Source organism: Blennius ocellaris (assembly GCF_963422515.1).
Source record: "Blennius ocellaris genome assembly, chromosome: 14".
NCBI lineage: Eukaryota > Metazoa > Chordata > Actinopteri > Blenniiformes > Blenniidae > Blennius > Blennius ocellaris.
The window spans coordinates 21,931,003-21,950,307 of record NC_137663.1 but is presented as its reverse complement, the minus strand read 5'-3'; the positions used below and the strand labels follow the sequence as shown (position 1 = coordinate 21,950,307).

Below are 19,305 nucleotides of genomic sequence, written 5' to 3'. Positions count from 1 at the left end.
CTGACCTCAGCGCGCATGCGCGCTTCATCCATCCACAGGGCCCGTATGTAAACACATCCTGTTGAAGGGGACATTCAATAAATGAGGGGGCATTTTAGCTGCACACTTCCCCTTGCTGTTAATGCACCAGTGTTCGGGTAAGAATTCACATTTTTACAGACTTTCTAAATGATTTACATATTTAAAAACATTAAAATGCTACATGCATCGAAGAAATAGACTGGAAGATTGAATACATGAAAATACAAGTGCATTAAAAACAAAATGATTTATCAAATCTATAAGGAGAACAAATTGCATTATTACCCAAAATGGTGTGATGTTTACATATTCAATGCGTCATTGTGTGATAACTGATATTCCTCTAAATTTAAACAGAAAGGTTGGTGAACCTGGTGTTATTGGTCTGTAAAAGTTCTACTAAGGATTTATCATTAGTTTCTTGATTTCACACTGGCTGTTCCCAATAGATCTGTTGCAAACATTGCAAACATTTTTGTTCCAGTTCATAATGTGGAGGCTTCAAATATCGGTAAAAAAATATGATACGCTCATTTTGTTATCATTCAATTTTGTATAGAGCAGCTAATGAAACACTTTGGGCAACACTTCAACCATATGTTAAGAATAACTTTGTTTATTCCTCTTTTCATATTTGAAGATGTCATTATAGGCCATTAATAGCCTTTATAACCATATCTATTAACCTTATTACAAATACTGCTTGATCCAGTTCAGGGATACATGATGGATGTGCTGATCTGAGTTAAAAATGAGTGACAGAGAGACACGTACTCTTACACACACTAACAGTTGCAGTCACAAAAAATAATAATAACATAATATAACAGCTGCCTAGGATAGTAATCTGTGTGCCTTGTCACTGAGGCAGGCACAAGAATCATTTTGTAATATTATTGAACATTTTTCCATGTTTCAAATCAATAGACAGTCAAATTGAAGCACTTAAACGTTAATATCATCATGAATATGAAAAGTTTAGATTAATAAATGTTGTCATCATTTTCAGCATATAACACTCATTTCATGTATTAAGTGGTTGTTAGTTTGGATGAATGTGGAAATAAATAGAGTCAGCTGCATCATAAAGGGTTAGTATCTCTGGTGTCTTTTCAGGTAGTTAATGGAGCTGTGGTGTCTGATGTATTCTTCGCATTGAATGCATATCAACCCATTCAATTCGATGAATTTCCTAACACTTCATTAGTATTTGCAGTCACAAAAGAAACAAAAATATATTCATCGTCAGTTAAAACAATAGCATGACAAAATAGGGCAGTGTTTTTAGCTTTAAAAGTAAATCCAAGAATTTGGCTGTAACAGTTCAATAAGTAAATAAAATAGCAAACCCTATTATGTATGAATTAACACTTTCAATGCATTATCAATGGTTGCTACTCTCACATTATAATAACAAGAGAATCTTTGTTGCGTTTCCTACTTCTCCCTGAGCATGAGTTTCCTTCCACAGTCCCAAAACATGCATATCTGGTTATTTGATGCCTCCAAACTGTCTGTGGGTTGGTGTGACTCAGAGAATACATGGAGTTGTTTTTTTGTTTTTAATTCAAAGTGTCATACTATGTAGGAAATGTGCTCTACCAATGAATTTCATTTAATCAAAATCTTAATATTTCGTACTATCAGAAAAATCTCCTTCTGCTCTTTTGTCTTTAACCTGAGATATCAAATATGTAACAGTTTATTTCACAATACCTGCTGTGGCATCCTCTGTGTTTTCAGATAAAAGGATATTCAGAATGCACCATGTGGATAAACTAAAGAAAAATATATAAGAAAAACATCACAAAAACAGGACAAAACCATCACTGCTTATTGTAATAATAATGTTCCTCCAGTGAGTTGACCCCTGGGTTAAACTGTCTTATCCAAGTCTTTGATATTAAAATACCAATATGTTGTATGTATACTTAAGTCTGACCACTATGTGGCTGACGGTCAAAGGTCAGAAAGCCATGGATTGCTTGGAGACCTTCATGAGACAGCAGATGTTAAAAAGAGTCATAACAGCTGTGGATAGAGGTCACAAACCTACTGAAGGGCTCCCCCTGCAGTTCCATTCAGAAACTAGCAGCGACTCTTTGATTTTTCAATGATTAGTTCATATAAAATATATTGTTCTAGTTCTCTTTGATGATCTCGGAGAGGCTCAGCTTTCCGCAGCAAAGCTTGGGACTGATTTGCATGGCAACTTCAAAAACGTTCATACAGAGCTGGATATATGTGATATAAATCACAGCCACACAAAGAGAAAAGGCTTTAAGAATTTTTTTTTTTTTGGGGGGGGGGATTGCAGCTCCTGCAGGTTTCCAATCTCTCTTTCACCAATAACAAATATTCAAAATTATATTGGTCGATTTGAAGCAGGGTCTTTGGTTGTGTTTTCTGTGGGTGGATGGACACTATTTATAGAAAACATAATTTAAATCTGACTTCATATTACAAAATACAGACCTATTGTGAAAAAAAAAAAAAAAAAGTTGCAGTCTACACATCACAGAGAACAATAGGTGGTGATTGCAATGAGTTCCTCCCTGATCAGGGGCCACATAGCTTCAGTCTCTTTTGTGACTTCAGTGTTTCACGTTTTGACATTTTATATGCTGCATTTTACAACAGATAGATGACGCACTTGCGTGACAATGGAAATAGTGTGTTTTGATCGGCAGCTGCTCTGCGTTGTACCAACTCATCAGACGCTTGGGTCGACTCCAGGGTGCAGGACCAGCTCCAGGGTGCAGGACCAGTTCCAGGGTGCAGGACTAGCTCCTGGCTGCAGGGCCACTTCCTGCAGCAGAGCCACTTACGTCGCTTCACGATTGCGCAGCCCCGCTGCGGTGATGCTGAGTTCATGGACTGTCGGACATTTCATAATCAGTGTAGAGGACGTCAATGGGTCGAGTGTGACAAGAGGGTTGTTGTTTGAGTATGAAATGCATCTAAAAACAAACAAACAAAAAAACAACAACAACAAACGTTTCGAATAGATGTATAAACTTTGGTCAAATATTAGACCGTTTTGAAATTATTCTGCTTGTCTTTTTCTCTACATACACATGTCCAGACTATGCTAGTAATCAATAATTAAGTTCATTTCTATATATTTAAAGGAATTGAACCGGTGTCAACCGTTTCATTTTGTTCTGATCAAACTAACATGTTTTGAGGATGAAGTTTGGGGATTTATGTTCCCCCTCTGAAAGCAAGAAAGCGTTTTTCTAATGTGCTTAGTCATCCTTCCATTCATGTTTCCTCATGTAGTAATGTGTCTTGAGATTACTGTGTTGTTATTGTCGTTATGGAAATACAATTCTGAATTAAATTGCAACGAATTTAATCCATCAATCATCGATCTATCCATCCATTCAAATAAGCATCGTGAGCAGAACAGTCAAGACTAAAATCCCGCTTTTTAAAATTACAATGACAAAGTATTATTTTGTAATGAATCATTAATAATAAACATGGTAACTTGTAGTATGACTTGTTGATCAGATTGAGCTAAAAGAGGGGCTCCTATTTATCTGTCAATTAAATTCAGTCCAATTAAATCCAATTCGATAAAATTCAAATAGATATCCATCCTGCAGGGGTCTTCAGATCCGGGCCTAGAGGGCCGATGACCTGCACGTTATAGCTCTTTCCAAGCTTCAGCTTGCCTCAATCTAATGTTGATGCCATCATCAAGGCTGTATAAAAGCCCAATAACAAACGCTTCATTGCATTCAGGTGTGCTGCAACTGGTAGAGAGCTATAACATGCAGGACATAGGCCCACTGAGTAGTTCAATACAAAGGGATTCAAAACAACATCAGCAACATCATCATGCATCACGATCTCGCTATTAAATAATAATAGGGAGAGTAAAATTCTTAAAATATCTGTGGAAATTGTGAGTCCGTGTGATAAAGCGGACGTTAAAATGAGTGCTGGGATGTCGTGTTTTCCCTGAACGCCTCTGGACCCGCCCCTCGCAGCGCAGTGGGTCCGCTGCGTGTTTACTTGCTTTGTCAGCGGTGTTTCGCCGCAACACTTATCTCGCGCTTCTCACCTGCCTCTGAGCCAAACCTTGGACTTTAGCCTCTCGGGGTGAACTGTCACGTCGTCCGGACTCATTATCAGCAGGCCTTTCGGAGGGGAGGGGAGGGGGCGAATCGGATTGATAGTTGTTGTTTTTTTTTTTTTTTTTCCTCCTTCCACCTCTTTCTTATCTAGCGCACAAAAAGATGACGTTAAAATCCAATAAAAACGAAGCCGCGGTCATTCTGGAGCCGGTGAGCAGCGTCCGGACAGCCCTGTCCGATCTGTACCTGGAGCAGCTGCTGCAAAACAAACCAAAGTCTGACAAGGTAAGATGTCGCTTATTTCTCTTGATTTTTTTTTTTTTTTTCCCCTCTGCCATGGCTTCCGGGAAGCAGACACATTATGGGCTATATGACCGTTGTTTATTCCCTCAGCAGCTCTCCTATAAATAGATTTTTTTTTTTTCATAGTTGCGGCTTAAAGCGGCTCACTGTGTTCATCTGTCTCATGTATGTCAGCTATTTACTGTGTGCTTGTGTGTTTGCAGCCTCTGCATTCATGGATTCATTGGATCCAGCAGACGCTGCATTGGCAGTTTCACTTCTGTAAATATACCATATTAAAACACACGAGAGTCATTTCACAACTTGTTGGAAACTGATGAATCACGTGAAAGATGCATGGATCAGATGGTGTAGTTATCCTACGTCTCTGGAGTTCAGCTGAAGTTGTAAAGTAGTTTTGAAAAAGACAGCTGGATTCTGCAATAAGTTATTTTTAAGCTGTTGTTGACCCTCCTCTGAGGAATTACATTCATTTGAGGCCAGACAGGTTGTTTACTTCCATCAACACTGTACCAGGCCTTGCTGTGAACTTGTTTTTTCTTGGAGCTGGGACATGTTGTGAAACCACCCTGAGATGACCCCAGAAACATTTGGAGGTGAACATTGGGACGCCCTTGGCTTCAATCCTATCCTTCATGAGCTGAGGGTGGATTCGTCAGGGGTGGGTGGGTAAGGGAGCTTTGTGCTGAACATCTCTGAATGTGAAAACTCAGCACAGAGTCACTGAGTGAAATGGAGAAGAGAGGAAACTCCTGTCCTGACATCAGCAGTTCGTGGCTCGCCGGCCTTGAGTTACAATCTGTCCCCTTCTGCTGATTTGTGAAATCAGTGTCTTGGAGTGGGATCACGTGGCCCTCTATCTCACAGTTTGTCGAAGGGCGTGTGCTACGTTCTTGCTCTTTTATCTTAGTCGTGACTAAAGTTGTGTTCCTCTTGAAACCGCTTCAGGGCAACTCCTCTTAAACACTCTGTACTGTCACAGGTTCATCTCTGTCGTCGTACAAAAACTGAACACTGCCTGCAAGTTCAGGCAAGACCGGCCTCTGGCACATGGAGCGGACCCTCGACGCCCTTCTGGCTAATTTCTCGACAGTCTGTCTAAATTTCTCAGAAACTGCATCTGTTGTTGGAGTTTGTGTGTGATAAGGCACACTGTGTCCCATTGTAGCCGAGATATTGATCTCCTACTGTGCTTCTTCAAACGCTCAATAGGAGATAAAGGATTTTCCACCATACATCTCACAACAGGGAGGGGTGATTAAATTTTGAGGGTTGGGTGTATACATCATGGCTAAAGAAAGACACAGATTGTTTAGTAATCTGTAGGTACAGGTCAACACTGTGTATAGAAATGCACGGCAGCCTGATCGACTCTATCTACTCCAGAGGAAGCCACACCCTCCCTCCATAGGGCGAGCAGGCCTGAATACCCCCCCCCCTTCATCCTGTTTCTTCTCCACACTGAAGCCGCCTTCCCATAATCTCAGAAAGGACCTCGTCACCTCACTCACTGTAGCGCGACTCAAACGCCCTTTAATCACCCGCTAATCTCTTTGTGTGACTGTCATCACCCTGACGAGGCACTTTCTTATTTATAAGGACTTTTACTGCTGATTTAATCTAAGAAAGCCAATATTTTAGCACGAAAGGGTAATTAAATCACCAATTCTTCACAAAGTCTGTCACGTTCTGCTTGAAATGCCTGTAGTGAACCCGCAAAGCGACTACTTTAAGTTGAGTAGAGATGGTACAATTCAGGAGACGATTGCATTTGATTAAATTGGCTGTAAAAGTATATTTTCTGTGTATTTGGTGTCTGTCCAGGTGTTATGTCATCTAAACACTTAAAACTGAATGGCGAAAGAAAAGAATGATATTCATCCCAGAATCACTACTTCAGATTCAGCCGGGGGTTACTGGGGGGAGGGGGGGGGGGGGGGGGGGGGGGTGATGTTGTTCTAGCTCGGTGAAGTTTATTGCATTTCATGAAATATTATCTCAAAAGTAAGAAATCAATTCAAGGTTGTTGTTGCTGTACCGATTTCTCTCCTCGGTGTGTGTAATTTCATCTGTTCATCACTCAACCTCGTCATCGGGGTGGGGGGCTGCAGGGTCCTGACATGTAACTGACTGGTAAATAACTATCAAGTTGCACATGAAAACAAGTGCTGGGGAGTTGTGACGCCTGCATCCCGCCCACTCCCGACTCAGCCACACAGAAATAGAAACATTGTCTGCTTCGGTTTTCTGTTTTATGGATTAAAACCAAAAAAACACTGCAAACTTCCTCTTTATAGAATAATCTTTTAACAGAAGTGGCGTTTTTCTACTTGTTCATAAAACGGAAAACAAAAAAACTTCCCTTCACATTATTGGATCACTGAGGTTGTGGATGAGGAGGTGGGGGGGATGATAATGATATTTATTGGTTTATTGTAGTGCTGACACTGGAATATAGATGATATAGTTCTGCTGAAGCAGCGCTGATGTGTCACTTTCATAAAGAAACTTTGCGCTGATGCAAAAAATTAGTTCCCCCATGGATGTTGTACTTTGCGTACTGATTTGATCTGTGTACCCCGGCTTTGGCTGGATTAATTTTACCTGCGTTCATAAAGATTGAAGGTTTTTCACCAGCAGTCTGGACAAAACGTCATCAAATTAATGACTTTTTAAATCCATGTAAAGCATTGAATTAACGAAACTCGTCCAACAAACACCAGTTGTTAACTTTTTATCAAACTCGGGACCACAGTTGGTAACTTGTAGTTTTTTTAAAAATGTTTTCTTCAAAACAAACAAAGACTGATTAAAGAGGGGGGGGGGGGGGGGTATGATATTTATAGAGATGGGTGTTATTTTTAAATATGTATTATAATGCAATAAACACCCAAGTGTTTGGCATCTTTATATTCTCTTTTTTTTTTTTCATTTATCTTAAGAAAATATGAATTCAACACAGAACATGACTAAAAGCAACATTAACATAGACACAATTAGCCCAGTAATATATATTTATTGTGTTGTCATTCGAATAACAAATTGTTTTGTCGGTCAGTAATGTACAGCCAAACTGCATGGAGGACATTTTTTGTTTACTCGAAAGTGAAATATGTGTGATTGTTGTTAGTTTGATGCAGGTTGCAGGCTATTTTCTTGTATAATTGTGTGTCTTTATACCGAATTTAGAGTCTTGAAGTATAAAAACGTCTTTAGTTGACTGCTGTATGAAGTATTAATCATGAATGTGTGACTGAATACTGACCTTAACAATATATTTTCATAAAAAATATATTGTTAACAGTTGTTGGGATAATAGGAAAGTGAAAAGTCAGATGTTATTTTAATATAAAGTCCACTTATATCCCTCTTTCTTCTTAAAAACTGAAGAATGAGGCATGCTGGGGAAAGTAGACTAACATGCATTACAGCAGATGTTTGTTTTCTTTCCCGCGAGCTGTAACGGATGTTAGGATGGGAGCGGCGTGATGAGGAGTCTCTTGATGAAGGTGTAAAAGTGCAATTTGTGGTTTGTGTAGTTCAATAGCTCGGTCCGGACGCCGTCGGAGGAAGACGCCGTCTCAGATTAGTGACCATCCGATGACACTGCTGGTATCCATGACCACATGAGCCTGGTGGACCAGATGACAGGTCGAGGTTAATGAGCTGTTATAACGTCGGGTTAATTTTCAACCCCGAACATATGTTTGAAACTTGCAAATGAAACGGAGCTGTTGGCGCACGCCCGCAGAAAGTGTTTACTTCGCTTGCAGAGATAATGATGCGATCTGTGCGGACGAAGTGAAAACGAAATCCAATCTCTGGCAAATTAATCAGCCAAAATTCAATTATGTAAATGTATTTTCTTTTTTCTTTTTTTTTTCAGTGAAGTCGGGTTTTATTAGGTGTGCGATGAAGCCATGAGTGTGTTTTTGTTTCCTTGCAGGCGGCTATGCAGACCTATGAGAATAAAGGGGCAGACGTCTACACCAACGGCAGTGCAGGACACGTGAACGGCACAGAGCTGACCAGGATGAAGGAAGTAGCATTCGAGAAGAATCCCTCCGAGCCCATGGTGAACAATCGGCTTCTACACCCTCTTCATTTCGCTGATTAATCAAGAGAGTTGTCGCGTTATAATCCATCAAAATCACAGAAATCCGAGCTCGATCCAAACCGGAATGGGAATGTAGACTCTAGTATTTTGTAAACTGGAGTAGGAAGGAGTCATTAATGTCCTTCCTGTCACCTCCGCTTCTCACAGGCGTCACATGCCCCAATTTTAGCTTCTCTCCACTGGCTGGATGGATTTACATAATTTGACTGGTCATGTTCAGGGCTTGCAGCTGTGTTTTCACATCAAAGAGTTTTCTTGTTGTTCCAAAGTTGACCATGTTTTGGTATCAGGCTCACAGAATAAGTTCTTTTTTCCCCTTTCTATATCATTTGTTGTCAGTATGTTCTCACTTTCTTCTCAAAGGTACTCGAGGTGTTATTTTCTCTTGTTTTTATTTGAATTAATGCTTTCATTCGGCTATTTTTATTTTATTGTATGTTTTTTTTCTTGATTTTTCTAGTATTTTTCTGTTACATGTAGTTTTTATCGATTTAGTAAACAACTTTTATTTAGTTTAGGTTCTAAACTTCTTATATACCTTCCCTCCCTGATAGTTCCCTATTTTTCCTAATATATATTTCCTTTTACATGTAGCTTCTTTGTCCGAGCACTTTGTCTTTAAAGGTGCAAACAGTGCGCATTTTATCACTATATGGTTGTTATATGGTTTCTCTGTTCTCTGTAGGGGGTCACTCTGAAAGTGAACGACAAACAACGATGCACGGTGGCCAGAATATTGCACGGTGGGATGATCCACAGACAAGGTGACAACCCAAAAATGATTAAAACATTGGCGTATTCATTTCCTGATCTCTTTGTCTGGGAGAAATTGCAAGCTTGTCTCATTGCTTGTTTTCCAGGGTCTTTACAAGAAGGGGACGAAATAGCAGAAATCAATGGAAAAAGTGTGACGAACCAAACCGTAGATCAGCTACAAAAGATCCTTGTAAGTGAGTCCTTCACTACTCAATGCAGTTATTCTCCTGGCCTGTCACAGGAACGTGTTAAACCGGCGTGATCTTTACATGCAGAAAGAAACAAATGGAGTCGTCACAATGAGGATCATCCCCAAGATGAAGAATCGATCCCGAGTCTGTGAGGTAAAGACGCGACGGACACGTTATACCCAGTACCGGCTCCGTGCTGCTTTGGTTTGGAGTGAATTTTGTGTTTCATATTTTTCTTCTGCAAACAAACTAAGAAAATCTACTTTAAATCCACTTCAGCGTTGAATTCAAAGATGATTTTTTTTTCTTCTCCCTTCCACGATGTACTTGTTCAAACATGATTTTGTTTAGGTGCATCTTCTGTTAGTCAATGAACAACTCAGGTGACTATGTGATTAGTTCAAAGTGAAACTTAACACCTCTTGCTAGTTATGCTAGTTGGGCTTGAAACACTTTGGTAGTGTGTGTTTCATTCTGCCATCTGCTGGCCACAGCAAGTCTCTACAGCAGCGGCCTGTGTGCAGAAAAACAATGGCTGCTCTCGATTTAACCACCGATTTGATCCGATAATGGAAACACGGACTTAGAAAAATGATAAGTTTGATGATTATTGTATTTCAGAAGCTCAGTACCTGCTGTGGCCAGTGATGGCAAACCACCATAAAGCTTCAAGTTCATCAATATATGTAGGATTAGTTGATGTGCTTTGCCTACGTCAATCAGTCCCTCCAGGATCTTGTGGCTCCGATAAATATTTTTTTTTGTGTTTAAAATGAACATATGTGCTCAGCAATAGTCCCAACTTCAAATTATCTGCATTTTTATTTAATTCATTAATGAAAATTGCTAGAATTGACCAAAATTACTAGTTTGGAGTGCAAAATCCTTTAAAAATGTAAAACAACACAGCTTCTATAACAATTATCTGTCACTGTCCCAGTTGGATCAACTATTGTGATACTTTTTATAAGGACACAGTTTATTTTGGTATGTGATAGCATTTCTTCATCATACCATTATACCACAGGGAAACTTGTGCAGAATTTGCATTATTAATTGCAGTCCTGCCCTAACAGTTCTCTGGAGGGGCTGTTTAATGCTAATTAAATGTAATTTGTGACGATCCAGACTTCTCCAGTACATTCAATTCTTGCACACGTGTTGTGTGTACCAGAGGGAAGTCTCGGGAAGCCACAAATGTTTTTGAACTGAACTAATAACGGTAAAAAAAAAACAAACCCTGAGGAGAATTCTCATGTGGTCCTGCTGTGATCTTCTACAGTTTGATTGAGATTTGTTCACATAGAGTTCAAATTTTAACAAGAAGTCATGAGGATCATCCCAAGATCACATAGTCCACTAATTATTCTGCTTCAGGGTGAATTTCTCATTACACACTAGGATAATCGAAATGTTGAAGCCTCATTAATAATAATTATCCTGAAAGGTGCTTTTTTTTTTTATACGTGTAGATCTGTATTAGAATTTCACCTTTGCTAATACATCCACTGTTGACGCCAATAGTTTCTCCAGTCACGACTAACAGCTTTTTTCCCCCACTTAACCATTGAAGTAAAACAAATTGCGGAATATTTTCGTTCAAGGTTTGTGACTGAAATATTTCTACCATTTTCAAAAGAATCATAGTTATGCTTTAAGCAGCTGGCATACCAGGGTAATTTCTTCCAACAGATTGAGTGGATTAAAAAAAAGAAAGAAAGAAGCCGAAAATGTTTTTACATATTATTGAGAAAGTTTATCAATTCCTTTCTGTCATTTGTATTTCAAAGTTAGCTGAATGTTTGACAACAACCGTGGTGTTAGAAAGTATATGTAGAAAAACCTCCAGTTGCTGATAAGAACTTATAAAAGGATTAACCAGTTGTTTTCAAAGTGTGGGGCGGCCCGAACCCTTTCCCTGGGGGATGCCTTTTCTATGCAACATTTGCTCCTTTTCATTAATTGAAAGGGGGAAAACTCCTTATCTTATTAAAATACACACATTTTAAAGTTGATTTGTGTAATTAAAAAACTATAAGTTTGTACAGTAAACTATATATGGACACAAGGCCACTGTGGTTCAGCCACTGCGACTGGAGGCGGATCCTCCCACACTTTGAAAACCCCTGGGCAACACGGTTTCCAGTACTGAGCAGTCTGCGTACGTGTTTTCCAACCAAGAGAATTGACCCGATTTCGCCCTCGATCCGCAGATGTACATGAGGGCCCAGTTCGACTACGACCCCACCACGGACGACCTGATCCCGTGCAAAGAGGCCGGCCTGACGTTTCACACCGGAGACATCATCCAGATCATCAACAAGCAGGATCCAAACTGGTGGCAGGGCCGAGTGGAGAGCAGCGCCGCCGACTCCGCCGGACTCATCCCTTCACCGGAGCTCCAAGAATGGTTTAAAAAGCTCCTCCATAATATTTGATTTACCCACAATCAAACCGCTAAACACTTAAAAGTCTTCGGTGTGACTTTTGTTTATTTTATTTCCTCGCAGGAGGGTGGCCAGTAAAAGTAAGGCTCGAGAGGGCAGCCAGTCCTGCAGCCCGTTTGGAAAGAAAAAGAAGTGCAAAGACAAGTACCTGGCCAAACACAGCTCCAGTATGTTAACCACCAGCGTAGTGATACCGACAGTGTGTTGGATGTTGATGTCCATTTATGTGAAACAAAATCCACTCTTCTTTTTTTTATTTTTGCAGTCTTTGACCAGCTGGATGTGATTTCCTATGAGGAGGTTGTTCAGCTGCCTGCTTTCAAAAGGAAAACGCTGGTGCTTATTGGTAAGCGTCTTTGCTCAATACAATATTATTAGCCATTAGTTCTCATTCATGCGGAGATTTCTTTTCTTTTTGGAACTCATTTCCAGATCTAATAGATGCACTTCATGGTTATTTACATTAGCTCTCCACAGTATGGTAAACAGATGATAATGTGGCATTTTAGAATCCCTACCTTTTAATTCCTGAATTTAAAAAATAAAAAGTTTTAGGAATTCAGTTTATTGTAACAATGCAAGTTAAATAACAGTATAGACACTTTGAGAAAAGTTGTTTTCAGGTGAAAACGCAAAACCTTTATATTTTGGCATCTAGTGGCTAATTGTTTTCAGCGTTTCTTGCATTTTCTTGTAAATGAACGTAGTTTTAAAAACGTTGCATAAAAGCAAAACTTTTCCAAAACCAAAACACGACAACAATGCGTTTCCACTTGAAACGTTGTCGTGTTAGAGAAGCTGACGTAACTTCTCGTTCCTGATCCCCAGTGTGCATCTATTATTTTCTGCAAATAAATAAAGGACTCTCATGAAGGGGAAGCAAAAGTCCAAATTCTTCCCAAAGGGAGCATGTGCACACAATGAGGCACAGCTGACAACAATCAAGGGTCATTAGGGGAGATGGCGGTGTATTGGGGAGGAAACGAGACACGACTGATGATTACACAAGGAACATGAAACCAGGCATGAACTTTAACAAAAACCCACAACCCAGAAGGATCCTACCAGGAGGGAGTAGCAACGCCAAGTTATCAGAAACATAACATTTCTGCAAGGATAACTTCAGCATTGGAGAATCAAGTCATTGAAATCCTAATGTTGCAATAAAGCACCAATAAAACACATGCTAACTGGACACGGCCATCTTCAAAACAATACTCTGGGTCCCCGAAAGGGGATTATTATTATTATTATTATTATTATTATTATTACTCTGCAACACCGAAAACAGCTTGAACTTCAGCGTTCTGAAACAACGAGAAAACAGCATAGCGTCATTTCGAGTGGATTGCAGTCATAATCAGTGTTTGTCCTGCAGAGGCTTGGCATGATTAGGTTCTCAGTTTGCAGAAGTAGCGACGGTCCCCTCAGTTTTGCAAACACTCACTGGAGAACTACTTCAGAAAATGAGTTTTAAAGTAAGTGTATGTCCTTGGCGGCTTTCAAGAGACAATGTGAGGCCAAAAGTGTATTAAATTATGCATACACTTATACTGCTTTCTTGTATGTGTGAAAACAAATGTTTAGTTGTTGTTGTCTCTGTCCAGTAGCTTTTGTTTCCTTATTGATCAAACTGTCTGGTTCTCCATATTAAATAAAGCAGGCTAACACTGATCTATGGTACACAAGTAGCTCATGCAGCCACACTTGAAGTAATCTTCTCTGTGTGTTTTTGATGAAAATGTAATAATATTCGATCAATTCTGCTCTTTTTCAGGCGCGCCTGGTGTAGGCAGGAGCCATATCAAAAATGCACTTCTGACTAAATACACTGATAAATTTTCCTACCCATCGCCACGTAAGTAGAATCACAATGTCTCTCCGCACACTGCGGCTCCGTGTTAAGCGGGTTCGGCGTGTCCGACTGACTCTTTTAACCCTCTGCGCAGACACCACCAGGCCCCAGCGTAAGGACGAGGAGAATGGGCACGAGTATTTTTTCATCTCCAACGAAGCCATGACCAAGTGCATCTCTGGGAATGAGCTGCTGGAGTACGGCAGCTTCCAGGGATACATGTTTGGCACCAAAATCGAGACCATCCACAAGATCCACGAGCAGGGCAAAATCGCCCTGCTGGACGTGGAGCCGCAGGTTGGTGGAAACTTGAAGCAGCGCTCAGTGAAAGTGAAGCCGTTCGTTAGTGCCGCCATGCCAACGTAACCTGGGTTTTATAAGGCTAATGGATTGCCATTTATAATCCCTTTATTACAATCTGTTCTGAAATGGTTTAATGTTGTATAAACTGAATAAAATGTATTTTGCAATGACTAAAAAGACAACGGGAAAATTGTGATGGAATTTCAATGTTAAATACCTAAAAGCACCAGCCTCAAAAGTCTCAAGAAGCCCAAAATTAAGAATAAAGAGCACAACTGTGTAAGTAAAATATTTACAGGCTAATATGCAGGAATCTACCCAGTAATGCATCATTAATAATGTACAATCCACTCATTCAAACAGAGACCCCATTTTAGACCATGTTGTTTCAGATGTTGCATTTGTTTGCATTTCTTTAGGTCTGCAAGCATCTCATAAGTAATATATACGATGACCAAAACTTACACAGACTTGTGGCCCAATCTTTTCAGTGACGTAGTTTCTGTTTTTTCTGGCCATTCAATCTATTCAAAGTGTCATTTAGCCACAAAACCATGTAAAACAGTTTTGGCTCTACAAGGAAAACCAAGTGTGGTGTGCCACTAGTTTTCAGTCACATAAAGAAAGAAATGCTAAATATTCGACACACATGAAACGCTTGATTAAAAATACGATCAAGGCAACTTAAAACTTGTTATTGGTAGCAGATATGATGAAATTCTATCAAACAGGCAAATAAAAACCCACAATAGTCACTTTCATTTAGTTTTACCTCACTAGATATTTTCCCAAATAATCCATTGAAGTTTTAAGATGGAATGGCTAATTATTTACCCATGTGTTGTATTTGTGAGCTCATTTCTATCACAATGCAGACGTTAGCCTCTTGAATTCTTCCCCTAAAATGACAGACGCTCTTTCAAAATGTATATATACAGTGTGTAATCCTATTATTAATGACATATCTTGTGTTAAGTGATATTTTCACCAGCTATTTCTTCACAGTTCAGTCTCACCCTCCCTCCTCTTTCAGACCTTGAAGCTCCTGAGGACTGCTGACTTTGCACCGCTGGTGGTGTTCATCGCTCCAACCACCACTGCTCCCCAGGTGCTCCATCATCATCTGGAAATACCCCCCCCCCCCGAACCGCTAATCCTCTGCGTTTTCTCTCCCAGACGGAGAACCTGCAGATGATCCAAAAAGAGTCGGACGCCATCCTCAAGACGTATAGACACTTCTTTGACGTGGTGCTCGTCAACAACGACGTGGATGAAAGCGTGAAAGGTGTGGAGGAGGCCATCGAGCGGGTCACCTCCACCCCTCAGTGGGTGCCTGTGTCCTGGGTGTACTGAAGCGGCGCGTGTCCCCAGTGTGAAAAGCAGTGCAATATCACTCCTTAGACGAAAAACCTCCCAGGTGTGTGTGGCTTTACCTTTCAGTTAACGAGAGTTGTCACTGAGATTTATTTTGCACAGACGCATTTGAAAATGAGCAATATGTAGAAAGGTTTGCCGTCTAGATTCTCACCAGGGATGCTTTGCGTTGTTGTTTAGACGTGTGCTTCAGGCTTTCCGAGGGGGCGATGGGTTGAGTCGTTTGTGTCGCGCACCGTTGTGATTGTTGGAATGTTGGAAAATGCAAAACAGGACCACAACTGTGAATGAAATCATCATTTAAAAAGTGACAGGGTTTCATTGTGTAAACCAGTGATTTGGGGATTTATAATCTTTCTTTCTGTTCTATTTTTCCCCCCTCAGCTTGTCATTTGGTTTATACCATGAAATTGAAATTCTGAAACCGTTTGCTCGTGCAGTCTGTGTAAGTCCATTATACTGTAGGTCCTCTACACGTAAACCCTTTCAGCCAATCATTAACATCCTCACTTTGTCTCGTCCTATCAAAATTGTATACCTCATGGGGTACTGTAAAGGCACTTTTAAACTGAAAAAAAAATAAATTAAAAATAAACTTGCCACCTCTGTTGCTGCTGCTCTTTTGTCTTTGTGTTTGAGGTGGAAATCGGCTCCTGGGAGACTTTAAGGGAGATACTCCAGCAGTGTTTACCGTCAACAAAAAAAGTGCAACTGGAACAGAATGACTTCTCAGGCTGCTTTGCACTCCTGTTTCACAATAACTCAGGCTTGGGAAACATTTCTGTAGCATGCATATGTTTTCTCAGATTGCTTGGCTTCCTCCCATAGTCCAAACGCATGTGTATTCAATTCAGTGGTTACTCTAAATTGCACATAGTTGTGACTGTATGGCTGAACTGAATTAAAAAAAAAAAAAAAATTGTAGTTTTATAATAAACATCCTCCACTAGAAAAGCAGTTGTATGGATAAACCAGACATTGTGTGGATTTTGCACGTTTTGCATGTCTATATGGGTTTTCTCTTCTCTGTAGTTTCAAAATGGTGCTTCTAACATTTTAATGGGCGTTAATAGAGATACCTTCTGCTCTATAAAATGGATACAGAAGAGAAATGAATGGTCAGATTTACATCAACCAGCAAAATTCTGAAAATGTAAACGTCAATATTTCACCTTCTACAATGAGATTAGAGAATATTCCATGACGCACCAACGTCTCTGATTTGGACCGGAGCATTGAGGTTCATGTCTGCCTGAATTTTTCAGCAGATATCATGGTTCTACGCTGTGATCAATAATAGATCAAGAGACTTGTACCGTACAAATAATTCACCTGTGTCCTTCGCATTGCAATTCCCTCCTCATCCTCAGTGTGAGAGGACGGGTTGCAGGTTATACATGACAATGAATTTCAACGCGGCTTCCATTCAGAGCTCTGCTTCCTGATGGCATCGCTGTTACTGGATGGCGAAATGCAATCAGAAGCCAGCATACCAGTTTAAATACAGGTGGAGGTGTTTTTCATGCAAATTAGATCCTTTAGTTGCTGCTTACTTGAGTGAACGTGTTGCAGTAAAGCTGAACAGTGGGACAGGCACACGGTGTACCCGCTGGGAGAAATGATTACCGAGAACAACTGTGCATTTTAAGTGAGTTTTACATGAAGCTTAGACTTAAATAGCCCATAGAAGAGCATAATAATGAGGGAAACCATGAAGCTCACTTTGCATTAAAAAAGAAAGATTTGAAAACACGGTTACTTCAGTTGGCACCACAATGATTAGCAGTGTGTAAAATGTGCTCCCTGAATCTCAGGATTTTACAAAAACAGATAAAAAAATCTCATCATATTTATATAATAGTCAGAAGAGGCTCTAGTGTGTGATGTGCAAGCTGCATGCCATCCTGGAAAGTGATGCTTGAGGTCACCAGAGTGGAACGTTAAACCTCAGACTGGCTTTCTGGGGACGACTGAAGCAAAACAAAGCTGCCTTTTAGTGCCACCATGTGGTTGAACCTGGGATTACAGGAGCTGATTTGAAGCGCGTTATTACCATCCGAACATTATTAAACTGGACTAATCAGCCTGTTAAAACAATAATAGGCTTTATCTCAGCAGTATTTCTTCATGATGGAATTACAAAGTCTGTTAGATGGCAAACATTTTAAGTTACGAAAACGCTATTTTAAAGTTATTATTATTAATTTTTTTTATCGTCTGATCACTGATGTTGAATATACGGTGTAAGCACATAAACCAGCCGACAATAGTATATTAAAAGCCATAAAGAAAGTGCAGAATACTACAGGTGATATCAGATAAGCATCAGGTGCATTTGTAGTACTGTATACATAACCACAGGCTGTTAATGGGCATTAATGCAAGGAAGAAAAGACGGAGAGCTTTCTATCCACTCACAAGAAACCACCCGAGGAAACATCTAATATTTATATTGAGTCTGCAGGAGAGTTCAGTCGGTGCAGTTTATTGACACCATGGGACTCATCTGAGAGCCAATTGATGTGTCGACTGGAGTAAATATAGGTTTAGCAAGATTGAATGGGGTCAGGTCGTCAGGTTTGACCGCGCGGGGTATTCCACCAGTGAGAATCACGTACCAACAACAAACACGTGGAACACAGGAAATTAGACATGACCTAATCCTGCATCCTGTCCAGATTAAACAGGATAAGAGTGTGGCTGATCAATAAATGATCAATAAAACCCATGGTGAATATATGTGATGTTAGAATTGCATTGTTTTGAAGACTTTTCTGGCATTTAAACATGTAGGTTTTCATACTCTTTTTTCTCATGTGTGTTTTAGTAAGTACATTGAGAGGTCATGAGATCATGAAGTCTGCATAAATATCATCTTCAATACAAGAAGGCCAAACATCTACGTAAAGGTAGAGTATTTTGAAATAAACTCGGTAATAACAGCAATTTGTAGCAATTCCAAATATCTTTCTCTCATCACAACAAATAACATTTGTGGGGAAAATAATTGTAATTCAGTTTTGTTCTTGAAGTCCCTTGTAAGGCCCCTTTTACCATCAGAACTGTCTTCATTCTTTGCGGAAGAAGTTCAGCGTATTGACATGTCAGCAGCACACAGTTGCTGCAGAAGTGTCAGCTGAATATCCATGATGATCCAAAACATCTCAAAGATGCTCTTCTTGCACTCTCAAGTGACTACGGGGGCCTTTTGAGTGCTGTGAAGTCAAAATAAAGTTTTAAAAAACAAATGTTTGAAGTGATTAGCGATTTCTGAAAAGGTGTATTAAACAATGCTTATTTGATACACTCAAAGTGTTGCAAGAAAAAAAATCTTCCACAGAATCACATCAGTAGCTGCTTGAAACCATTGATACAGGATGAAACAACGCTTTCACATTTTTTACAGCTAATTTTGGCATCTGAAAACACAGCAAAAATCAAAACTGAGAGGTCTTGCAAGACACCCAAGGTCACTGTACATAACGGACATGTTTAAAGAAAATTAAAAAAACAAGTAAAAAAAAACCCAACACTGTCAAGGATTTGCATGTCATGGTCTTCTGTACATCTTGGATGTAACGAGTGGTAATCTCAGTTTCTTTTGCCTTCTTTGGAAATTGTGTGTTCATTATCTGCTGACCTCTGACTTCAACAAGGCTGTGCGGTTCAGAGAACCGCTGCTCTCTGGATATTTTCTGATCATTTTACTGTAAGCACTGGAAATTGAAAATCCCAGGAGATCAGGAGATGAGTATTGCATTTAGCTCAGAGAAGAACAGGAGTTAATTTAAAAAAATCAAAATTCAAATGACAAAATTTAACAACGTTCTAGAGATCACAAGAGATAATGATG

The 19,305-nt window shown here is 39.8% G+C and overlaps 1 protein-coding gene across 1 annotated transcript; it reads left to right on the top strand.

The window, feature by feature from the left end:
* Window positions 1–4,116: 4,116 nt before the first annotated feature.
* On the top strand, window positions 4,117–16,062 carry mpp1 (MAGUK p55 scaffold protein 1). The gene is made up of 12 exons (XM_080508455.1): window positions 4,117–4,391; window positions 8,356–8,484; window positions 9,212–9,290; window positions 9,387–9,472; window positions 9,558–9,626; window positions 11,687–11,883; window positions 11,984–12,087; window positions 12,186–12,266; window positions 13,698–13,778; window positions 13,870–14,072; window positions 15,112–15,186; window positions 15,255–16,062. Exons 1-12 carry the CDS (start codon window positions 4,269–4,271, stop codon window positions 15,429–15,431), a joined length of 1,404 nt encoding a protein of 467 aa, XP_080364581.1. The 5' UTR covers window positions 4,117–4,268; the 3' UTR covers window positions 15,432–16,062.
* Window positions 16,063–19,305: the final 3,243 nt, after the last annotated feature.